Genomic DNA, 17,819 nt, shown 5'->3' with positions numbered 1-17,819 from the left:
CGAGTTATTAACGAACTCGAGACCTGTTGATAAACTTAAAGGTAAAATATAATTATGCGTAATTAGATTATAAGTCAATATTAATTAAAAGTTTATCTTAAAACTTATAAATAGAAGTTTGAGATAAGGAGGTAGGTGATTTGTATTTACTATGCTATTAATTCTTAATTGTCACTGTTGAGTTGACTTTAGCATCAGAATGTCTTTTCCAGGTACACTTCGAGTGAATTAGACGATCAATTCAACTTAGTACTTGGATTTTAGGACACCATTCAGACTTTGGATGACTCATCATAACTTAGATCGTTGACCTCGACCCTATACTTGGCTTTATTCAAGGAGACCCGACTGGTGGCGCAAAAGAAAAGTCATCTGGGCGAGGAAAAAAAGAAGGTCATTGAGGTCGAGGTGAAGAAGTTGGAAGAGGCCAATTTTATTCGAGAGGTTACATACACCACATGGCTGACAAATGTGGTTATGGTGAAAAAGCTAAGCAGACAATGAAGGATATGCACTAACTTCATTGACCTCAATAAGGTCTGCTTAAAGGATGCTTACCCTCCCTCCAATATTGATGGACTAATGGACAACGCGTTAGGCCATCATATCCTTGACTTCCTGGATGCATACTCTAGGTATAATCATATACATATGTATCATCCTGACAAGGATAAAACGACCTTCATCATCGAACAAACAAACTATTTCTATGAGGTTATGCCATTAAGTCCGAAGAATGCTGGAGCCACATATCAACAACTCATGAACAAGATCTTCCACCATTAGATAGGCCCATGAATGGACGTTTATGTGGATGACATTGTGGTAAGATCCCAATTGGCCGAGGAGCATATAAAATATCTGGTAAGGCCTCTGATCAGATCAAGCACTACAACTTGCGGCTGAACCCCTCCAAGTGTACTTTTGTTGCTTGAGTAGATAAGTTTTTGGGCTTCATGCTTACCGCATGGAGCACTGAGAAAACCCAAACAAGTGCTTGACCATCCAAAATATATGAAGCCCATAAAACCTAAAGGAAGTGTAGGGTTAGTGGGTCGCCTAACCTCTCTCAGTTCATTCCCTAGTTAGCCAACAAAATAAAACCTACCTTAAAGTGATGAAGAAGAGCTCTCTCATCAAGTAGGACAAACAATTTGAAGCCAAGTTTGTGAAAGTAAAGACTATCTTGGCCAACATGCCCATCATGGCAAGGCTAGTCGCGGGAAATGAGTTGTAGCTCTATCTGGCCATCGTTGATGAAGCGATAAGTGCGAACTTTGATCTAAAAGGCCCCCGAGCATAAACTAATTTCTTTTATCATTAGGGTTCTATAGGATGCTGAGATGCACTATTAGCAAATTGAGGAGGTGGCGCTAGTGTTATTCATGACAACTCGTCGACTAAGGTCATATTTCTAGAGTCATCAAATGGTCATCTGCACTGATCATGTTATCACAAAGATTCTAAGGAAGCCTGATTTAGTCGGATGAATGGTGAGATATTCAGTTGAGCTATCGAAGTTCGGCCTTCGGTATGAACTGCGGACTCAATAAGGGTAGAGGAGTTGGTATTGTACTCGAAGGACCAAATAATACAATAATAAAACACTCTTTAGTGTTCAAATTTAAAATTTCTAATAATCAGGCCGAGTATGAGGCCTTAGTTGCAGGTCTCACCTTGGCTAAAGATGTGAGAGTAGATCAAGTGGATTGCTAAACAAACTTCGAGTTGGTGGTCAAGTAGAAGAATGGAAATTCCAAATCAAGGATGATATACACCTCGAGTACTTCCACAAAGCTACACAATTGATCAAGGCCTTTGAAGTGGTGGATGTAAAACACATCCCTCAAGTAGAAAATGCAAGAGCAGACACGTTGTGCAAGCTTGCAAGCAACAAGGAAAAGGAACAATTGTCCACAATGATAAGACAAGTGTTGGCAAAGTCAACAATGGAGTACATGTCCACATCTGTAGTTGAATAGAAGGATTGAAGGGAGAACATCAAGACCTTGATGAGGAAACAAGAAGGAGGCGAAGTCATAAGCCTGACCATTGCCAAAAATATTGCCCAATTCATTTTCATTGGAGAAAATTTGTACGAGAGTCCGAGGACAATAGATCAGACAATCAATCATATCTTCAATTATCAAGCAAGCCATTAGCGGACCCGACTGGTCACCAAGCAAATCAACCAATCATCAATCATACCACATTAACCTTAATGTTGATTAACATAAAGATAAAGTATGATTACCCACAATTGGGTCATGATTAAGTCAACGTTAATTAAAAGTCCACTTTGAAACCTATAAATAGAGGTTTGAGGTGAGGAGGTGAGTGATTTGCATTTAGTGCACTATTAATATTTAACTATCAACGTTAAGCTGACTTTGACATCGCAGTGTCTTATGTAAATAGTTCCAAACAGTTTGGAGTAACAACTAGTACTTGGATTTTGGCACAACATTCAAACTTCGGACGACTCGCCACAATTTAAATCGTTGACCTCAATCACATGCTTGAAACAGTATATAAATTATAAATTTAAAATATAATATTATGTTCATGGTTGACTTTGTTCTTTTATATAAAATAAGTAATTACTTTTATAAAATCAAATATAAATTTAGTAAATGTTTTTCTTTAGAACATATTATTTATTTATATTGTATAAATAAACACCATCCTTATTTTACTAAATTAGTTTTATTAAATTAAATTAAATTTAAATTTTACTATTTTAATATAGTACTAGGATTCATTTTTGTTTTCTCCATTCTTACTTAATAGTTTTTTTTTTTTACTTAACACCTCTAATATATAAATAATAAAGGATATAATTTAATAATATGAAAATATCTTATTCATTATTATCGTATATAGTAATATTGTCAAAATGGTTGTTTCATACTCTTATATATCATTTCAACATGCTTAAGGACTAATTGTTAATCACCTAATGTAATTTGAAAGAGGGCAAAATTTGTTAAGTTTTTATTTCTTTTATTATTTTCTTTCAGGGTCACTACCTTTAAATCAGGGAGATTTATAAATTTAAATATCTTAGGTAGCAATCATCGATCGAGGTAGAACAAAAGAAGATGAAACTATCAAAATAGGTTAAAATTCACGAGTTAATTTTATTCATCACGGATTTGACTCATTAAGAACTTGGCTCACCAAACCACCAACAAATTATAAATATTAAATTATATTAAAAACTGAAAACCATAAAATGCTATTGCTGATCTGAAGAAGACACTACTCGTCGACCATGCTCCTTCATAGATTTGAAGAAGACCATACTCCTTCGCATGCTCCTTCACATATTTGAAGCAGATCATGGTCCTTCAACAATGCTTCTTTGCATGGGTTCCTTGGCAAGCTCCTCTTTTCGATTGTTGCTTTTATGACAACGATGTTACTTTAATCATGTTCATTCACATATTCATTTGATCATGGTAGATCGATCTAGATTTGAATTTGTAATTAAGTGAATTAACCTGTTTAATCTACTAACTCATAGTGAGTCAAACTAAATTCAAATCTTTTAGATTTACTAATAAGTAAACCGTATTAAATTAACTTACTAAGTGACTAACCTATAATAATATGGATGAATGACTCATTTTGACAACTCTTGAAGAAGGGACGACAATGGAAGTAGAGGATTCACACATTTTTGTAAATTGGAGCTAATGAAGACCGCTTTATGCTCAAACTTAAGATTTCTTTTGACAATAAACAATTTAAAAATATGCTTCATAAACTATGTACATTCATTGGCCAGTAAACTATGGTGTTATTTGAGCCACGCCATTGATTTGTATTGGTCATGAGGTTTGTTCTGGTTACCAACTATGCATAAGTTTCATAAGTGTACAACCAAGAATCAACAAACTTCTTTCATAGCCACTCTGACATTGTGAAGATAATTACCTATATGATTCACGATGGTATCTCGTAATGAAACATGATAAAATACAAACCTCCAGTAAAACTTGCCGCCTTGCCGGTTTAAAATATCTGGATGGTATACAATGTAAGGCACAAATTTCAAACCAAAGAGAAAAAATATTAAACTTCTCGAAAGCATCTTCATAAAGTCTTTCACCTAACTAGAGCGAGAACCTTAAATCTTCAATAAAAAAAACTAACTTTGTTCTCATACATCTAGAAAAAACTGAAAAAAAGAACTTGAGGTAAATGTGAAAACCAAGATGCATGGAGGGACAAACTAGGAAACATTTATGAATAACATTTGATCTTTAGTGGTTTTAGAGTCATATGGATCCAAAGAACTGTTCCAGAGATGGAGCACTGAACACATTTGCAGCAGTTCTTTCGGCTTTATAAGGAGATACATGAAGTTGATACTTGATAAACCTCTGCAACATAATTCGTTGTTGATAGTTAGAGGATAAAATTAAGCATGGTGATACTGTTGCTTCAACAACAATAATAACAGTATCACTGATCAGAGTCTAAATTAAATTGACTTGATGGATAAAGTTGAGATGTATATATATATATATATATATATATATATATATATATATAGCAACATACAGCTAATTGAGAGACAATTTCAGGATTTGAATCAATATGCCAGTCAGGTTCCAATTGCCTAACAAATGATGACCGTCCATTCTCTGTGCTGCAGAACAAAACCTGCATGGAGTTGCCAGAGATCAAAATAGAGTACATAAAAGTTATTAAGAAACGCAAATCTAAGGTAGAGTACTAAGCATTAAATTCAATTAATGGATACTGAAATTATTCATAAGATATATACAGAAGACAATTGTGTGCTACAAATCTGGACTTGTCGATGTCCATTTGTGTTATTAATTTTGCAACATTTGTGTCCTTCTTTTCCTTGATTTTTGAACTAACTCAGAACTTCTGACGGGAGGAAGAAGAACAGTCCCAACAAATGGTTTCAGAAATTAGATGGACCTCTTGAAGAAAACTGATAACAAGCAACGTATGACCCCGAAACATATTTTACCATTTATAGCCTTCTCAACATTAATCAAACTTCTTCAGGGAAAAGATCAGAAAACTAAAGGTTCTCTCTCCAAGCGTACTCTTTAGATTAGCATAGATATTCCTTAGAACATTTCTAATCAAGATGTTTGCCAATACAAATTTTAATCAGAGAGGAGATTTCTGTAAGATAATTTTAATACATTTTGAATAAAGGTGAATAAGATACTCCTATGTTGTCCATCAACATGTTTATTGCATACAAAAGGATGTTCACATAATGGAAAATATTTGTTTATATAAAAAAATGGTTGAGACAGAGCCCAGAAATACCACAGAAGAAAGTAATTAAGTTTCACAGAGAAAAAAAAATAGTGTAACTGCTTCATGCTCGTTCTCATACCTTGTCCTTGACCAAACCACCTGAAGTGAATATCCCTGCTTCTTCCAATGCTACAAGAACTCTTTTCTGCAAAAAACAATCCAGATATACAGTGTAAACATTTTAACAATAAGGCATACTACAAGGTGGCAAGGGAGATATTAGAACTAATGGTTTGCTTGGATTTGAAGATGGATTTGGGGAAGTGAATTTGAGAAGAAAAGGAGGTGAAGGTGGGATTGTTTGAATTAAACGAAAGTTGAAAGTTTGTGTATGATACAATGAATATGATATATTAAAAAAATGTTTTAATAGATAAAATTAGATGATTCCCATTTTATCCTTGAGGATAAATATGATATAAATTTACATATAAATAGTGAAAATTATATTAAAATGAAATTAAAGTTGTTATTTAAAATTAAAAAATTATTATTATTTTATTCAGTTTTATATTCAACTTTAATTTCAGTTTTATATTCAGGTTTTTCGTTTTAGTTTTTTCTTTTTCAACTTCATTGGTTTCTTCAGTGCAGGGGCAGCGCCAGGTGAGTTTGTCCCCCAACCTCTGGCATCAAGCACAGTTGCCTCTGTAAGGATATTTTCGTTATTATATGATGCTGGGGTGACTTTCCTTGCAAAACTTTGCATTTAGCAAGGATATGAAAAACACACATCACTCCTTTTCCGCACCTTAAATCTTCGCAAATACACAGAAACAAACAAGGGTCTCACCCACAAATCAATCCACATGAATAGTACTTCCGCAGATCCAAACACATGCTAAGAAAAAAATTAGTCAAGCGAATAAAAAAAAAATCCTTCACATAAAGTAGCAAAAAATTGCGTTATTTTAGAAATAAAAAATAATATTAATAATCACTGTGGGAATGTTTCAAATAATCTTTTACACGAAAAATTTAAGAACTCGTAGCAGAAAATTACATTTCAATTTATAGGCAAAATCTTCTAAACAAAAAATTTAAGAACTGGCAGCAGAAAATTACATTTTAATTTATAGGTAAAATAATCTTCATTTGAAATTAAGGACTAAAACGAATCATGTTGGCCCAAGCAAACTATACAACATGTTTGCTCGCTTTTATAAAATCATTTGGTTGTAAAGAACATTTCGAGAGAGTAGGAAGGTTTTCAGCATATAATGTGAAGTGTTAATGCCATTATATTCAACGGATAAGAGACATTACGGTACTGGTATAAGCTGACAAATGACACACCTCACTTTCGTCATCCAGAACTCGTTCCATGAGATATAAATCGCAAAATTTTGTTATTTCCAATAATACTTCTAGCACAGAGGATTTCACAGTGACTTGTTTCTGCCAAGAACAGAATGAATCACATTAGTATCTTTCTGTGCATTGATGTCATAAAACAAAAGTATAAATTAAAGGGGCAATTTCATCACCTGCAGTTCCTCTGGACTACTTTCCTCGAGGATCACTCCAAGAAGACGACAAGTTACCTACATAGTACATACACGCATTGACCGTAACAGTCGGGAAGCATTAGTCACATGCAAACATTTAATAACTAACAACACTAATGCGTAACAAATGTCCTCATTTCATCAAGAGTCAACCAAATTATAACAAAAAATGTTGCATAAAGAACAAATTTTTCACCTGAAAGTAAACATAAGAAATAGCTTCTATTTCTAAATAGTTTTATTTGCAACCTAAAATTTTAGATTAAATTAAAGAGTATATGTTCTGTGTTGACCATTCAGTAAGGAGATTATCACAATCATTGAACTTCAAAATTAAAATTGAAAGACTGTTGATAAGTAACAATGCTCATTCCATTAACAAGAGGTGTTTTTTAGGAGTAATTTGATGTCATCACTAGCCCACCTCCATTTGATTATCAATCCAAGGGAGAATAGAAAGGTGACAGGGGGCACACATTTAATAACAATGGCTAAAGCACTTGACGTCCTCCTCTCATTCAGTTGGTGTTTATGTAAGAATGGATAGCAATAACAACAAAAACAATTTACAGCAATCTTCCAAAACCTTTTTAATTCACACTCAGAACTTCAAAAAGTGATTGCCCAACCCGTGTAAATGTCATTCAAATCTAATCTGTAAGGCTATGACAGATTTGTTAAGCTTTCATTATATTAAGATCTAAGTGGTTGTCCAAGATAGATATCTCTTATCATCACAAGAAACATTGATTTCTATAAGCCCATAACAACAACAAACTGTGCATGGCCTCATTAGTCCAAAGGAATAACAGAAAAAGCATATTTCATTACCTTTCTTCCTTCACTCAACTTCTGTCTAACAATCTGCCCCAAGGTTGGCTGAAAAAGTTGAAGAAGAAGCAAGCTCAGAATTGCCATCCACCCTAAAGCTACCAAACTCATCCAAACTTGTCTTTGCATTAATTCAAAAGCATTTATACATTGTCACAACTGCAAAATTGAAAGCCATAAAATCATTTACCTTGTCTGGCTGGAAGAACTCGTCAACAACATTTTGTGCCCTTGAATCATCTGAGGGTGAACAAGCATTTGAAGGAACCGCCGACAAATTAGAATGTGTAGCGACTCCAGGATTGCTAGATGAAGCACCTTGCCGTTTTTGTTGCCTCCGTTGAGTCCCAGAAGGAGATCTCAACAGCCTCCATGTGAAAACAATTGCAACAGCAAGACCAGCAACTGCCCCAAAAGAGCGTATATCCTAATACCAAGCATAGTATTGCCCAAATTATTGGAAAAGACATGCTCAAAACAAATGCCAAAACAATAATTTGATCATTTATACCATACACCTTCACTGAAATAGATAAGTAGCACCAGATACTAATCATTTTCATCTTCCCTACTCTATTTTTCAGCACCCAAAGTACCGATTTTAACAAACCTATTATGATGCATCAGAAGAAACTTATTTTTTTCTTTCAATTTTGACAAAAACATAAAAACCACCCCTTTCTACCCACACCCAACAATAAATAAACTATGTAAAGAAAACCCAGTTGAGTTTTATCACAGATAAATAAACTTTGAGAGCTAGAATTGATAATTACACAATCCCGGATCACACCCATTCATTCAACGATAAAGGGTCAAAGAAAGCACCCAAATCGAAACTTCAAACAAAGAGTGAATACAAGAAAAGCAGGAACGAATAATTACGAATTAGGCAAGCGACAATTAGCAAAAAGATAAGATTTTAAAATCAAATCAGATCCAATCGAAAGACGGGCCGATCAATGAATTTTAAAAAGAGTAAAATTGAGCTTAAAGAAAGGAAGCGAGTACAGAGAGAGACAGAGGGAGAGAGAAAGAGGGAGAATAGAAATACGAGGTTCTGGAGAGAGACAGGGAAAAAATTGGAGATCTTGAAAGTGACATAAGCTCCGAAGCGTTTGATAAGGTGGATGAGCTCCTGTTTGGAGGTGTCACCGTTCCCGCCGGTAGCCATGGCTCGCCGTCGCCGGAATGCTGAAATCGGAGGGAAAGTCCAATTGCTGAGCGGCGATCAGTGTGAGGATTTTGCCGAGAAAAGAAGGAATGAATGTTGGAAAGCCAAACCCAAACAGATTATTTCTCTGCGTCAACGACCGCTATAAGCTGCCGTCAGAGCTTACCGATTTGCTCCAAATTTCTCAATTTAACGTTACGGTTGTTTGGGGACAATTACCAAATTACATTCACATTTCTCATTTATCAATTGGAAATGAAATGTATTAAATTAACATTTTTTATTTCTTACAGGAGACTTTTTTATTTATTGGGTTACAGTTTTAATTTATTTAGTGAACTTTTAAGTTTACAGTAAAATTTAGTATTTCTAAAGGAAATTTTTTCAAATTTGTTGGGATATTAAATACTTAACTATTTTATATTTTTTACTTAAATTTTTATTATTTAATTTTTCTATTAATTAACTTATATAATTAAAATATTTTTTCGTCAATATTTACAAACCATTAGTTATATAATCTAAGAACCAGAAGAATTAGTTTACAGGGGACATATGTTTTATGTAAAGATCTAGAGAAGTCAGCTTTGGGAGTGAACAAGTGACACCAGATAATGGGATCGAACATTTAATAATAAAATAATATTGATATATATAAACGTTGAATTTAAAGTTGGTTTCATTATCTGAGAAACTATTATCACTCTTTAAAGTTTTGTTCTCTTTTCTCCTCCTTCTCTCTACAAATTCTTTCTAAAAATCTAAAAATCTTTCATCTCTCCTCATCTGATCTACAATCAGATTGTGCGTAAGCTATTCTAATGTCAAGGACTTCCATTCTCACCGATCAAACTTGTGTTTTGAACGGGTAAGTTTCATTTCTTGAGTTTTGTTAAAATCTGGAAAATTCTGTCACATGCAAGGTAGTCTGGCTGCTTGCATGTGTTTTTTCAATCTTCTATTCTCCTTTCTAACTCCATTTTGGTCTATTGGGTGGTCTTTTCTCACTAATCGGTGAACTATAGGTGTTCTTAGGATTTTCTAGGGTGAAAGCAATTTCTGGAAAGATAAACGTTTTTCTGTTCATTCAAAGAGGTAAGGAAAACTAGTTAATTTAATTATGATTTATTATGTATGAATATGTTGTTTGATGATTATGCATGTGTGTAAAAGTGAATGAATTGGTATTCGACATTGTTGGACGTGTGCATGTGTGGATAGTTTTGATGTTGGCTTGATTTTTGTGTAATTGTCGAGACCTGTGAACTAGTTGAGAAGTTCTACAGAGTTATGTAGAAAGTCGAGCGCTCGTTGTTGAACGCTCGGTCATGTCAGTTAATTGGGCTTACCAGTATTCGGTTTCATAGTGATATTCGGTCTTAGTGTTGTTCGGTTTAATATTGACTTTCAATTTTAAATGTACTCGTTTTTGACCTCAGGCAGTCTTTGGGTTGGTATTATCATTCGTTCTTAGTCGTACTACATTTAGCGTTCGTTATTAGTAGTACTATGTATTAGGTTCGGTTTTGGTAGTATTCGATGGATTATAGCGTTCGATCATACACTAGTATTCGGTAGTCATAGCGATCGGGCTGCTCGGTCATATATTGATTGACCGCTCGGTCATGTTTTGGTACTCGGTCATTAACTAGGTTTGGTCTCTTTAGTCTTACCCGTTCACGACCGTTCGACCTTAGGTGTGTGGATGATTTCTTATTAAGCGCTCGGTCTTGTACTAGCAGTTATGCTAGTGTTAACGCTCGGTCTCGTACTAACGCTCATTCTTGGTAGTGCTCGGTTTCGTACTAGCGCTCATTCTTGGTAGTGTTCGGTTCTGTACTAGCGCTCGTTCTTGGTAGTGCTCGGTCTCGTACTAGTGATCGTTCTTGGTAGTGCTTGGTCTCGTACTAGCGCTCTTTCTTGGTAGTACTCGGTCTCGTACTAATTCTCGTTCTTGTTAGTGCTCGGTCTCATACTAGAGATGGTTTTTGGTAGTGCTCGGTATTATACTAGCAATTATGATAGAGTTAGCTTTCGGCCTAAGCTATATGTGTTCGGTATAAGTTCAAGTGTTTGACTCCTACTTGAGTCTTACTCTCTAAATGACCATTCGGTCATGTTCGCATGTAGGGAGAGTTTCTTCCGTTCGGCCTTGTTTATAGGTTGTGTTGATCTTTTCTGTTCGGTCGTGCTCAAAGGTGGGGGTTGTTTTACTGTTTTGTGTAATTTTTATTTAAGGATGTTATGGATGAGGAAGTATGATAATTCTAATGTAATATGAAGGTATGATGAGATATTTATAATATGGATATGAAAGAGAATTCCAAGGAGGAATGTCTCGGTGGTTGGTTTCAATGTGATAAAAGTATGAATATGGATAGGCTAAGTTGGCGTTCACCCTGACATTCTAATGGTCACCGAGTCTCAAGTAGAGAATGGTGATGCATGTGGTGAGAATAGCAGGAGGCCTGGTCGCGTATAGCTTGGGGTTCCGACTAACGGACTAAACTCATGTTGTAGCTTGCGATTTCCAGCTACAGTGAGGGATGAAGGGCTAACCTCGTGTGGCGGCTTGGGTTTCCAACTATGGTATTCGTGAGGTTTCTAGTTTACCTTTCCACGAGTGCAAGAACAGCCGTAGCTACATATTCATACTAGTCCGGACAGTCAGAGTAAAGTGGTATGTTATAACATGCTTGTATGATTTCTGTATATGTATGATTGTATTATATGTTTGTCTGAATTGTATATTAAAGTAGTTAATTAAATTACACTAGCTTACCCTTATTTTCCTTGTCATATTGTTCGTTCGGTCGTTTGCGTCCTTGCCATGATCACCCTATGGGTGTGAGCAAAGTGCGAAGAGGATTCTCTGGAGCAAGTGCTAAGTGAGGAGTCTTCAACCCCTTAGGATAGGACCGTTCGGTTGATACACCTCTTATATGACCGATCGGTCTGCTCTTGTGGTTTGTATCAGTGTAAGATTTTTGTATGTTTTAACTTATGGTTATTTTAGGATAACTATAAGTTAGCTTTATTTCCTGTAAGTGTTCTATTTTATTGTAAATATAAGTACTCTCAAATATAATTTTAATGTAACATCCCAAAATATATAGTGTAAACTATATTAAAGAGAAGCTACATGCATGATAAAGTAGTACAGTTATCCACCTAGAGTATAAAGTGATATCTTTACAGTCATTCAAAAACAACTATAAATTTAAAACTTTATATACAACTGAAAACTATTCAAAACTATATACAAGCTCTACTAAACTAAAGTAACTACTCAGCAGCATCACCTTCATCCAATGCTTGCTCCAAGGATACCTCTTCTTCCGCTGCTCACATCCAAAGGATGGTCATTACAGAAGAAGAACAACAGAACATACAAAATATAAGCACACAACAGGGTAAGCTAGTTTAAACAAAGATTAATCATACGTCAATTCATTTAACTTCATACAAACATATTATTCATTCACATCACTTAAACTCTTTACACATATAACACTACACTGACTTTGACTATCCGGACTTAGAATGATTGTCGAGCTATGACGGGTCGTACACTCGTAGTGGCTTCTACTGCTTTGCAAAGCCGTTGTCAATGGGTTTCACCCTACCACACTCACGAGGTTAGTCCGTTATCACTCACCTTGGGCCATACTGGAAGCACCCAAGACTAGGACCTCCTGCTACTCCTCACGACATGGATCAATCCTCTCTACTTGATAATGAAAGACCATTGGAGTTTCAGGATAACCCCCAAGACTAAGCTCCTACATCCATTCTAAACTTACTTGAATCTCAACTAGAGATTTCACTTTGAATCACAACATAGGGCACCACCATGTCTCCTCTCCTTGAGGATCATGGAATTACGTCCATTAACCACACTTGAACTTTACACTTTTAATTACAACATACATCAATCACCACAGATATTACATGATACAACTTCAACTTACTTCATACAACACTCATTGATTCATATCAAACAACATAAGAGCACACAAGAACTTGAACTAGAAATGCACCTCTCGCACAACGCACACTTTTGCATAGCGAGGCTATAAGCTTCTCGCACAACGACCTAACTCGCCTTGCGAAAACCTTAGACAAAGACCAACTACTCTTGATCTCTCGCATAGCGACTAAACTTGCTATGCGAATAAACTGTGAAATGCATCAGACCCCAACCCCTCGCATAGCGTCCCAACTCGCTATGCGGGAACCTCATACAGAGACTTGACTCCCTAAACACTCGCAGAGCGAGACCCACTCGCTGTTCGAATAAAAAGACAGTGGTTCCAGACCCCAACCAGTCGCATAACGATTAGATTCGCTATGCGGATTCACAAACAGAGAGCAACCCTTTCACTTCACTCGCACAGCGCACCCATTCGCTATGCGAGTGCCTTAGCAGAGAGCACCTCGCCAAGGTGGCTCGTTATGCGAATCCATTCGCACAACGAGTCTGCATAATCTGCAGAACGAAATTCTACAATTATGCAACTCAACCCCTCTTTACCAAATCCACTCAATTTTGCCAACTTCTAACAATCCTAATACGATATATATACTTAATTGGACTAGACTAAATGATTCTACACATTCCTAACCCCAATCTAAAGTGTTTATGCACCAAACTATACTTTAAAACCTCAAATTCATCAACTTAGAGACTCAAAATCAATTCTACCACTTTGAACCTGTTCTTGATCATTTTGTTGACTCAAACCAGTCACATATAACCTATCTACACTACCCCAACAGTCCCTAACAGTCTTTGACCATTACTACTCAAATTCACTACCTCACTTCCTCTAAAACACACTAAACACACTCAAATCACCTCACACTTTACTTCATCAACACCATAATAGATTATATGCAGTAACCACTTCTAATTTGCAGAATCACAGCACTTAGATTCATCCAAACCAGTGCATCAATATCATTCCAAAATTTCCACAATTTAACATTTCAAGAAAATACACTCACAAGCTGGAATTTTAACCACACAACATTTTAACACAGAATTTACTACATATAGTACCAATTTATAACTGAAACACAACCTAGCTTCCCTTACCTCAGAGATAAACAGCCCCGAACACAGAAACGCTCCAACCGTACCTTGCACTGCAAGGAAACTCAACAGAAACCTACAACTCACCAATTGGTGATAGAAAACAACACTTAGAACCTAAATTGAGCTAGAAATGGAAGGAAGAATTGTTAACCACATGCAAAGCTGAAATAGTGCATGTTCACAGTCCAGAGAAGAACGGACAGAAATGAAAACCACTTACCAGCTGAAGAACACGAAATTGATCGGTCCAAAACGAAGCCCTCAACGCCAGGATTGCCTAGGCACCTCCTGATCGTTGAACAGATAACTCAGCAGAGAGAATTTGTAGAGAGAAGTCAAAGAACTTTGAGGAATAGAGTTCTAAAGAGATGAAGTGTTCTTAGAATAATGAGAAGTGAGTTTATAAAAATAAAATTTATATTGTAAGATTATTTTAAAGTAAAATAATCTATCTCATTATTCTAATACACCAATATGCTCTATAACACTCTATTTTTCAGGTCTTTATAGTTTCCAGCTATATTTTTAGGATGTTATATATAATACTGTATTATTATATTTTTAATATTTGAAAACAAATAAATAAAAGAGTTGAAATATTTTTAATTTCTAAATTTATAAGTGAAATTAGAATTTGTTTATATTAAAGTTTGACTCCATTTTATTGTGCCACTTAAAAAATGAATAGACATTATTATTTTGATTTAATAAATTAAAATATATTTAATTTCAAATAAAATAACAATCAGATTATTTTATTAATACAAAAATTAAATGATATATATTGTTAAAACATATACAAATTTTCGAATATTTAATTAATAAAATATAAAAAATTTAAATAATTAATTAAGAAAACATATTTAATATTTAATTAAAAATATATAAAAATTTGAAAGGGTTAAATATGTTTTTAGTCCCTAAACTATTGACCGTTTCTGGTTTTCGTCCCTCTTTCAAAATAAGGTACAATTTGGTCATCATTCTTTTCGAAACGTTCGTTTTAGTCCTCGGAATTTTGGTTTTAGTCCTCATTTGTTGCTAAATAAGGACCAAATTTTTAAACAGTGTTTAGTTTTCGAGGACTAAAACGAATGTTTCGAAAAGAATGAGGACCAAATTGTACCTTACTTTGAAACAGGGACGAAAACCAGAAACGGCCAATAGTTTAGGGACTAAAAACATATTTAACCCAATTTGAAAACATGAAATTAATTAAGTGATTTTGATTCCATCAACTAACTACATTTTTACGGGAAGATACGCTCAGTTAACTTTGATGGAAGATACTATTGTAGTTGATTATAGAAGATGGATTTTGGACGAATTGTATGTTTACTTTAAATGATCTGTGAGCGACTGGAAGCGCAAATTTGTGGGAAAAACGATTTTTCTCATATTTCCTCGTTTGTGCAGATTTGCAGGATGTATCATTCATTCTCATTTTTACCCTCATAAAGTTGCACTTGCACATGTAATGAATTTATAGAGGATAAACTAAAAAATAATAATAACAATAATATTAATATAAATATTAATAATAATAAAAATAAAAATAAAAATAATATTAATAATAATAATTACTATTATTATTATTATTTCAATTTACTAAATTATCATTTTTTACATTTTAAAATTAATTTTTATTTTTTTCTACTTATAAACATTTTTACAATTATATATAACATTAACAATTATTATTTTATATTACTTTTATAACTAAAGGTATTTTGATAATCTTCGATTTCTATCAATTAAATAATTTCTTTTATCTGTCACATCAGTCAAATTTTACACTAATTTTCACAAACAATCCACTTTCATCCACTAACTCTCCCCAAATCATCTACTCCAAGTGAACACACTCTTAAGAATTTTTGTAATGTTGATTTCAAAATTAATTTCTAAAATTATTTGAGAAGTGTGTGCATACTTTTTTTTTAATTATTTGATAACACGTGAAACTCATTGATTTTCATTGTACTTATAGCTATCTTTTAAACATGAATTGTTTTATATAGTTTTATGTAAGTATAACAACTATTTCTACTTCTTAAATAAAAATAACCCAATAAAAAAAAGTATCTTCAAATGAAAAAAATAATAATAACAGTTTTAAGAGAATGAATTTTGACTATACCAGTGAGGATGGATTTTAAAAAAGTTGCCCTCCCCAAAATTTTGATTGAGTTATTATTTATTGAAACTTTAATCTAACTGGTACAAAACTAAAAGTATATAAAAGATAAGATTATTTGAGGCTTAATTACCTACTTAATCCCCATCTTAGGAGGTAATTTTCTGTTTAGTACCCGGTTTTAAAAATGTAGGCATTTGGTACCTATGTTTTGAAATTTGTATCAATTCAATCCTATCCAGTTAACGGCGTTATAATTGATGCGAGAAATTAAGGACGTTAATGATAGCCTGGGTGGAATAGCTATCAAATGTTTGAATGCATCTTCGTTAACGTCCTTAATTTCTCGCATCAATTATAACGCCGTTAACTGGATAGGATTGAATTGATACAAATTTCAAAACATAGGTACCAAATGCCTACATTTTTAAAACCGGGTACTAAACAGAAAATTACCTCCTAACATGGGGACTAAGTAGGTAATTAAGCCATTGAAGATACAAATATATTAGTTTTATCCCTATATTATATTCGTGTAGTGGTAAAAAACACTCTCTTTTATAAATTGTATGAATTGCCGCTATTAAAAAAAATATAATATATTTTATGATTAAAAAAAAAGACACAAGAGTATGTGAGTGAAACGCAACCGGAAACTGTTTAAATTTGTCTTTAAATTTCGTCACATTTATTTTGAAGGTCAAGCATACAAAACAAAATAACTTTTTGACAATAATGAGTTAATAAGACCAAATAAGACAAAAATAAAAGCTTTCTACTTCACATAACACTTTTTCTTTTAATAGGTTCGAGACACATGAAAACTTATAATATAACAAAAAAATTAACTTGTTTTTAAAATAAGATAATTTTTTTCCTTTCATTTATTAGGCGCAAATCCACTATGGGATGGAAATTTTCACTTATTGTCTTATTTAGTGAATGTATAAATAAAATAGTTATTTACATTATTGTACTATTAAGGTAAATAGTATTTTAGTTTGTACACTACATAAAATAAATTTTAAATTTTATAATAAGTAAATATTTTTAAATATATATAACTATAGTGTAATTAAAGATGCATTAAATAAAAGTTTTTAAATAAACAAATATTTTAAATTTATAATGAATAATATAGAATGAAATATGAAATTAGTTTTCACTTTTTTAATTCGAAGCGGGTCGGGTCAGTTTGAATTTTCTTATTAAGTTGAACCCCACCTAAATTACATTATATTTAAAATAATCAAATTACCTTTATATGTCTAATTGATAGAGTAATAGTTGCACTCTTCAAATTATCTATTATAATTTATAGTATATGACCAAATAATTTTAGTTTAATTCTCGTTCAAGTGATAAATTAATTTGATATTTGAAATTCTGAGTCAACTCAAATTCAACTTCAAGATCTCTTTTTCAACCATTCAACATCTTAGTTAACTGATTAAAAGAAATCCGATAGTAAAAACATTAGAACAACATGTCAGAACTTCCTAATTTGATCACATACAAATTAGGTTTCAACTCTGTCAAAATGTGCTGAACATTCAAATTTTTCGATCAGGAGATTGTTAACATCATACCCTTTACAAAGCAACTTCTTTATTATTAAAAACTGTGAAATTGAAATTATAGAAAGTAAGTATCACTATACAAGGATTGTTTCCATTAAGGAGTTCATAAATTTTAATTAAGAATCTTATGCTAACATTTCTCTATGAAGAAGAACAAGCTTTGTTTAGAAATGAAAAA

The 17,819-nt window shown here is 33.5% G+C and overlaps 1 protein-coding gene across 2 annotated transcripts; it reads right to left on the bottom strand.

Annotated features, from left to right (window-relative positions):
- Window positions 1-3,990: 3,990 nt before the first annotated feature.
- PEX22 (peroxin 22) lies at window positions 3,991-9,037 on the bottom strand. Of its 2 annotated transcripts, none has more exons than XM_047294467.2 (8): window positions 8,707-9,037; window positions 7,843-8,079; window positions 7,653-7,700; window positions 6,801-6,857; window positions 6,610-6,711; window positions 5,393-5,458; window positions 4,570-4,671; window positions 3,991-4,388 (listed from the first exon to the last, which is right to left on the bottom strand). In XM_047294467.2, the coding sequence occupies exons 1-8, from the start codon at window positions 8,824-8,826 to the stop codon at window positions 4,284-4,286; spliced, it is 837 nt and encodes a 278-aa protein (XP_047150423.1). In that variant the 5' UTR covers window positions 8,827-9,037; the 3' UTR covers window positions 3,991-4,283. The 2 variants fall into 2 exon arrangements, with proteins under 2 accessions (XP_047150423.1, XP_047150427.1); XM_047294471.2 differs by lacking the exon at window positions 8,707-9,037 and adding an exon at window positions 8,429-8,645.
- Window positions 9,038-17,819: the final 8,782 nt, after the last annotated feature.

The sequence above is a fragment of the Vigna umbellata genome, chromosome 6 (assembly GCF_029865625.1).
Source record: "Vigna umbellata cultivar VRB3 chromosome 6, Vumbellata_1.0, whole genome shotgun sequence".
In the NCBI taxonomy this organism is placed as follows: Eukaryota; Viridiplantae; Streptophyta; class Magnoliopsida; order Fabales; family Fabaceae; genus Vigna; species Vigna umbellata.
This window is presented reverse-complemented; position numbering and strand designations above follow the sequence as displayed.

Coding starts and splice junctions, on each gene's coding strand:
- PEX22 (XM_047294467.2), bottom strand. CDS start 8,826: ATGGCTACCGGCGGGAACGGTGACACCTCCAAACAGGAGCTCATCCAC. Junction 5,459..6,609: donor TTCTGGATGACGAAAGTGAG/GTGTGTCATTTG, acceptor TGTTTTTTGCAG/AAAAGAGTTCTTGTAGCATT. Junction 4,389..4,569: donor AAATTGTCTCTCAATTAGCT/GTATGTTGCTAT, acceptor ATTATGTTGCAG/AGGTTTATCAAGTATCAACT.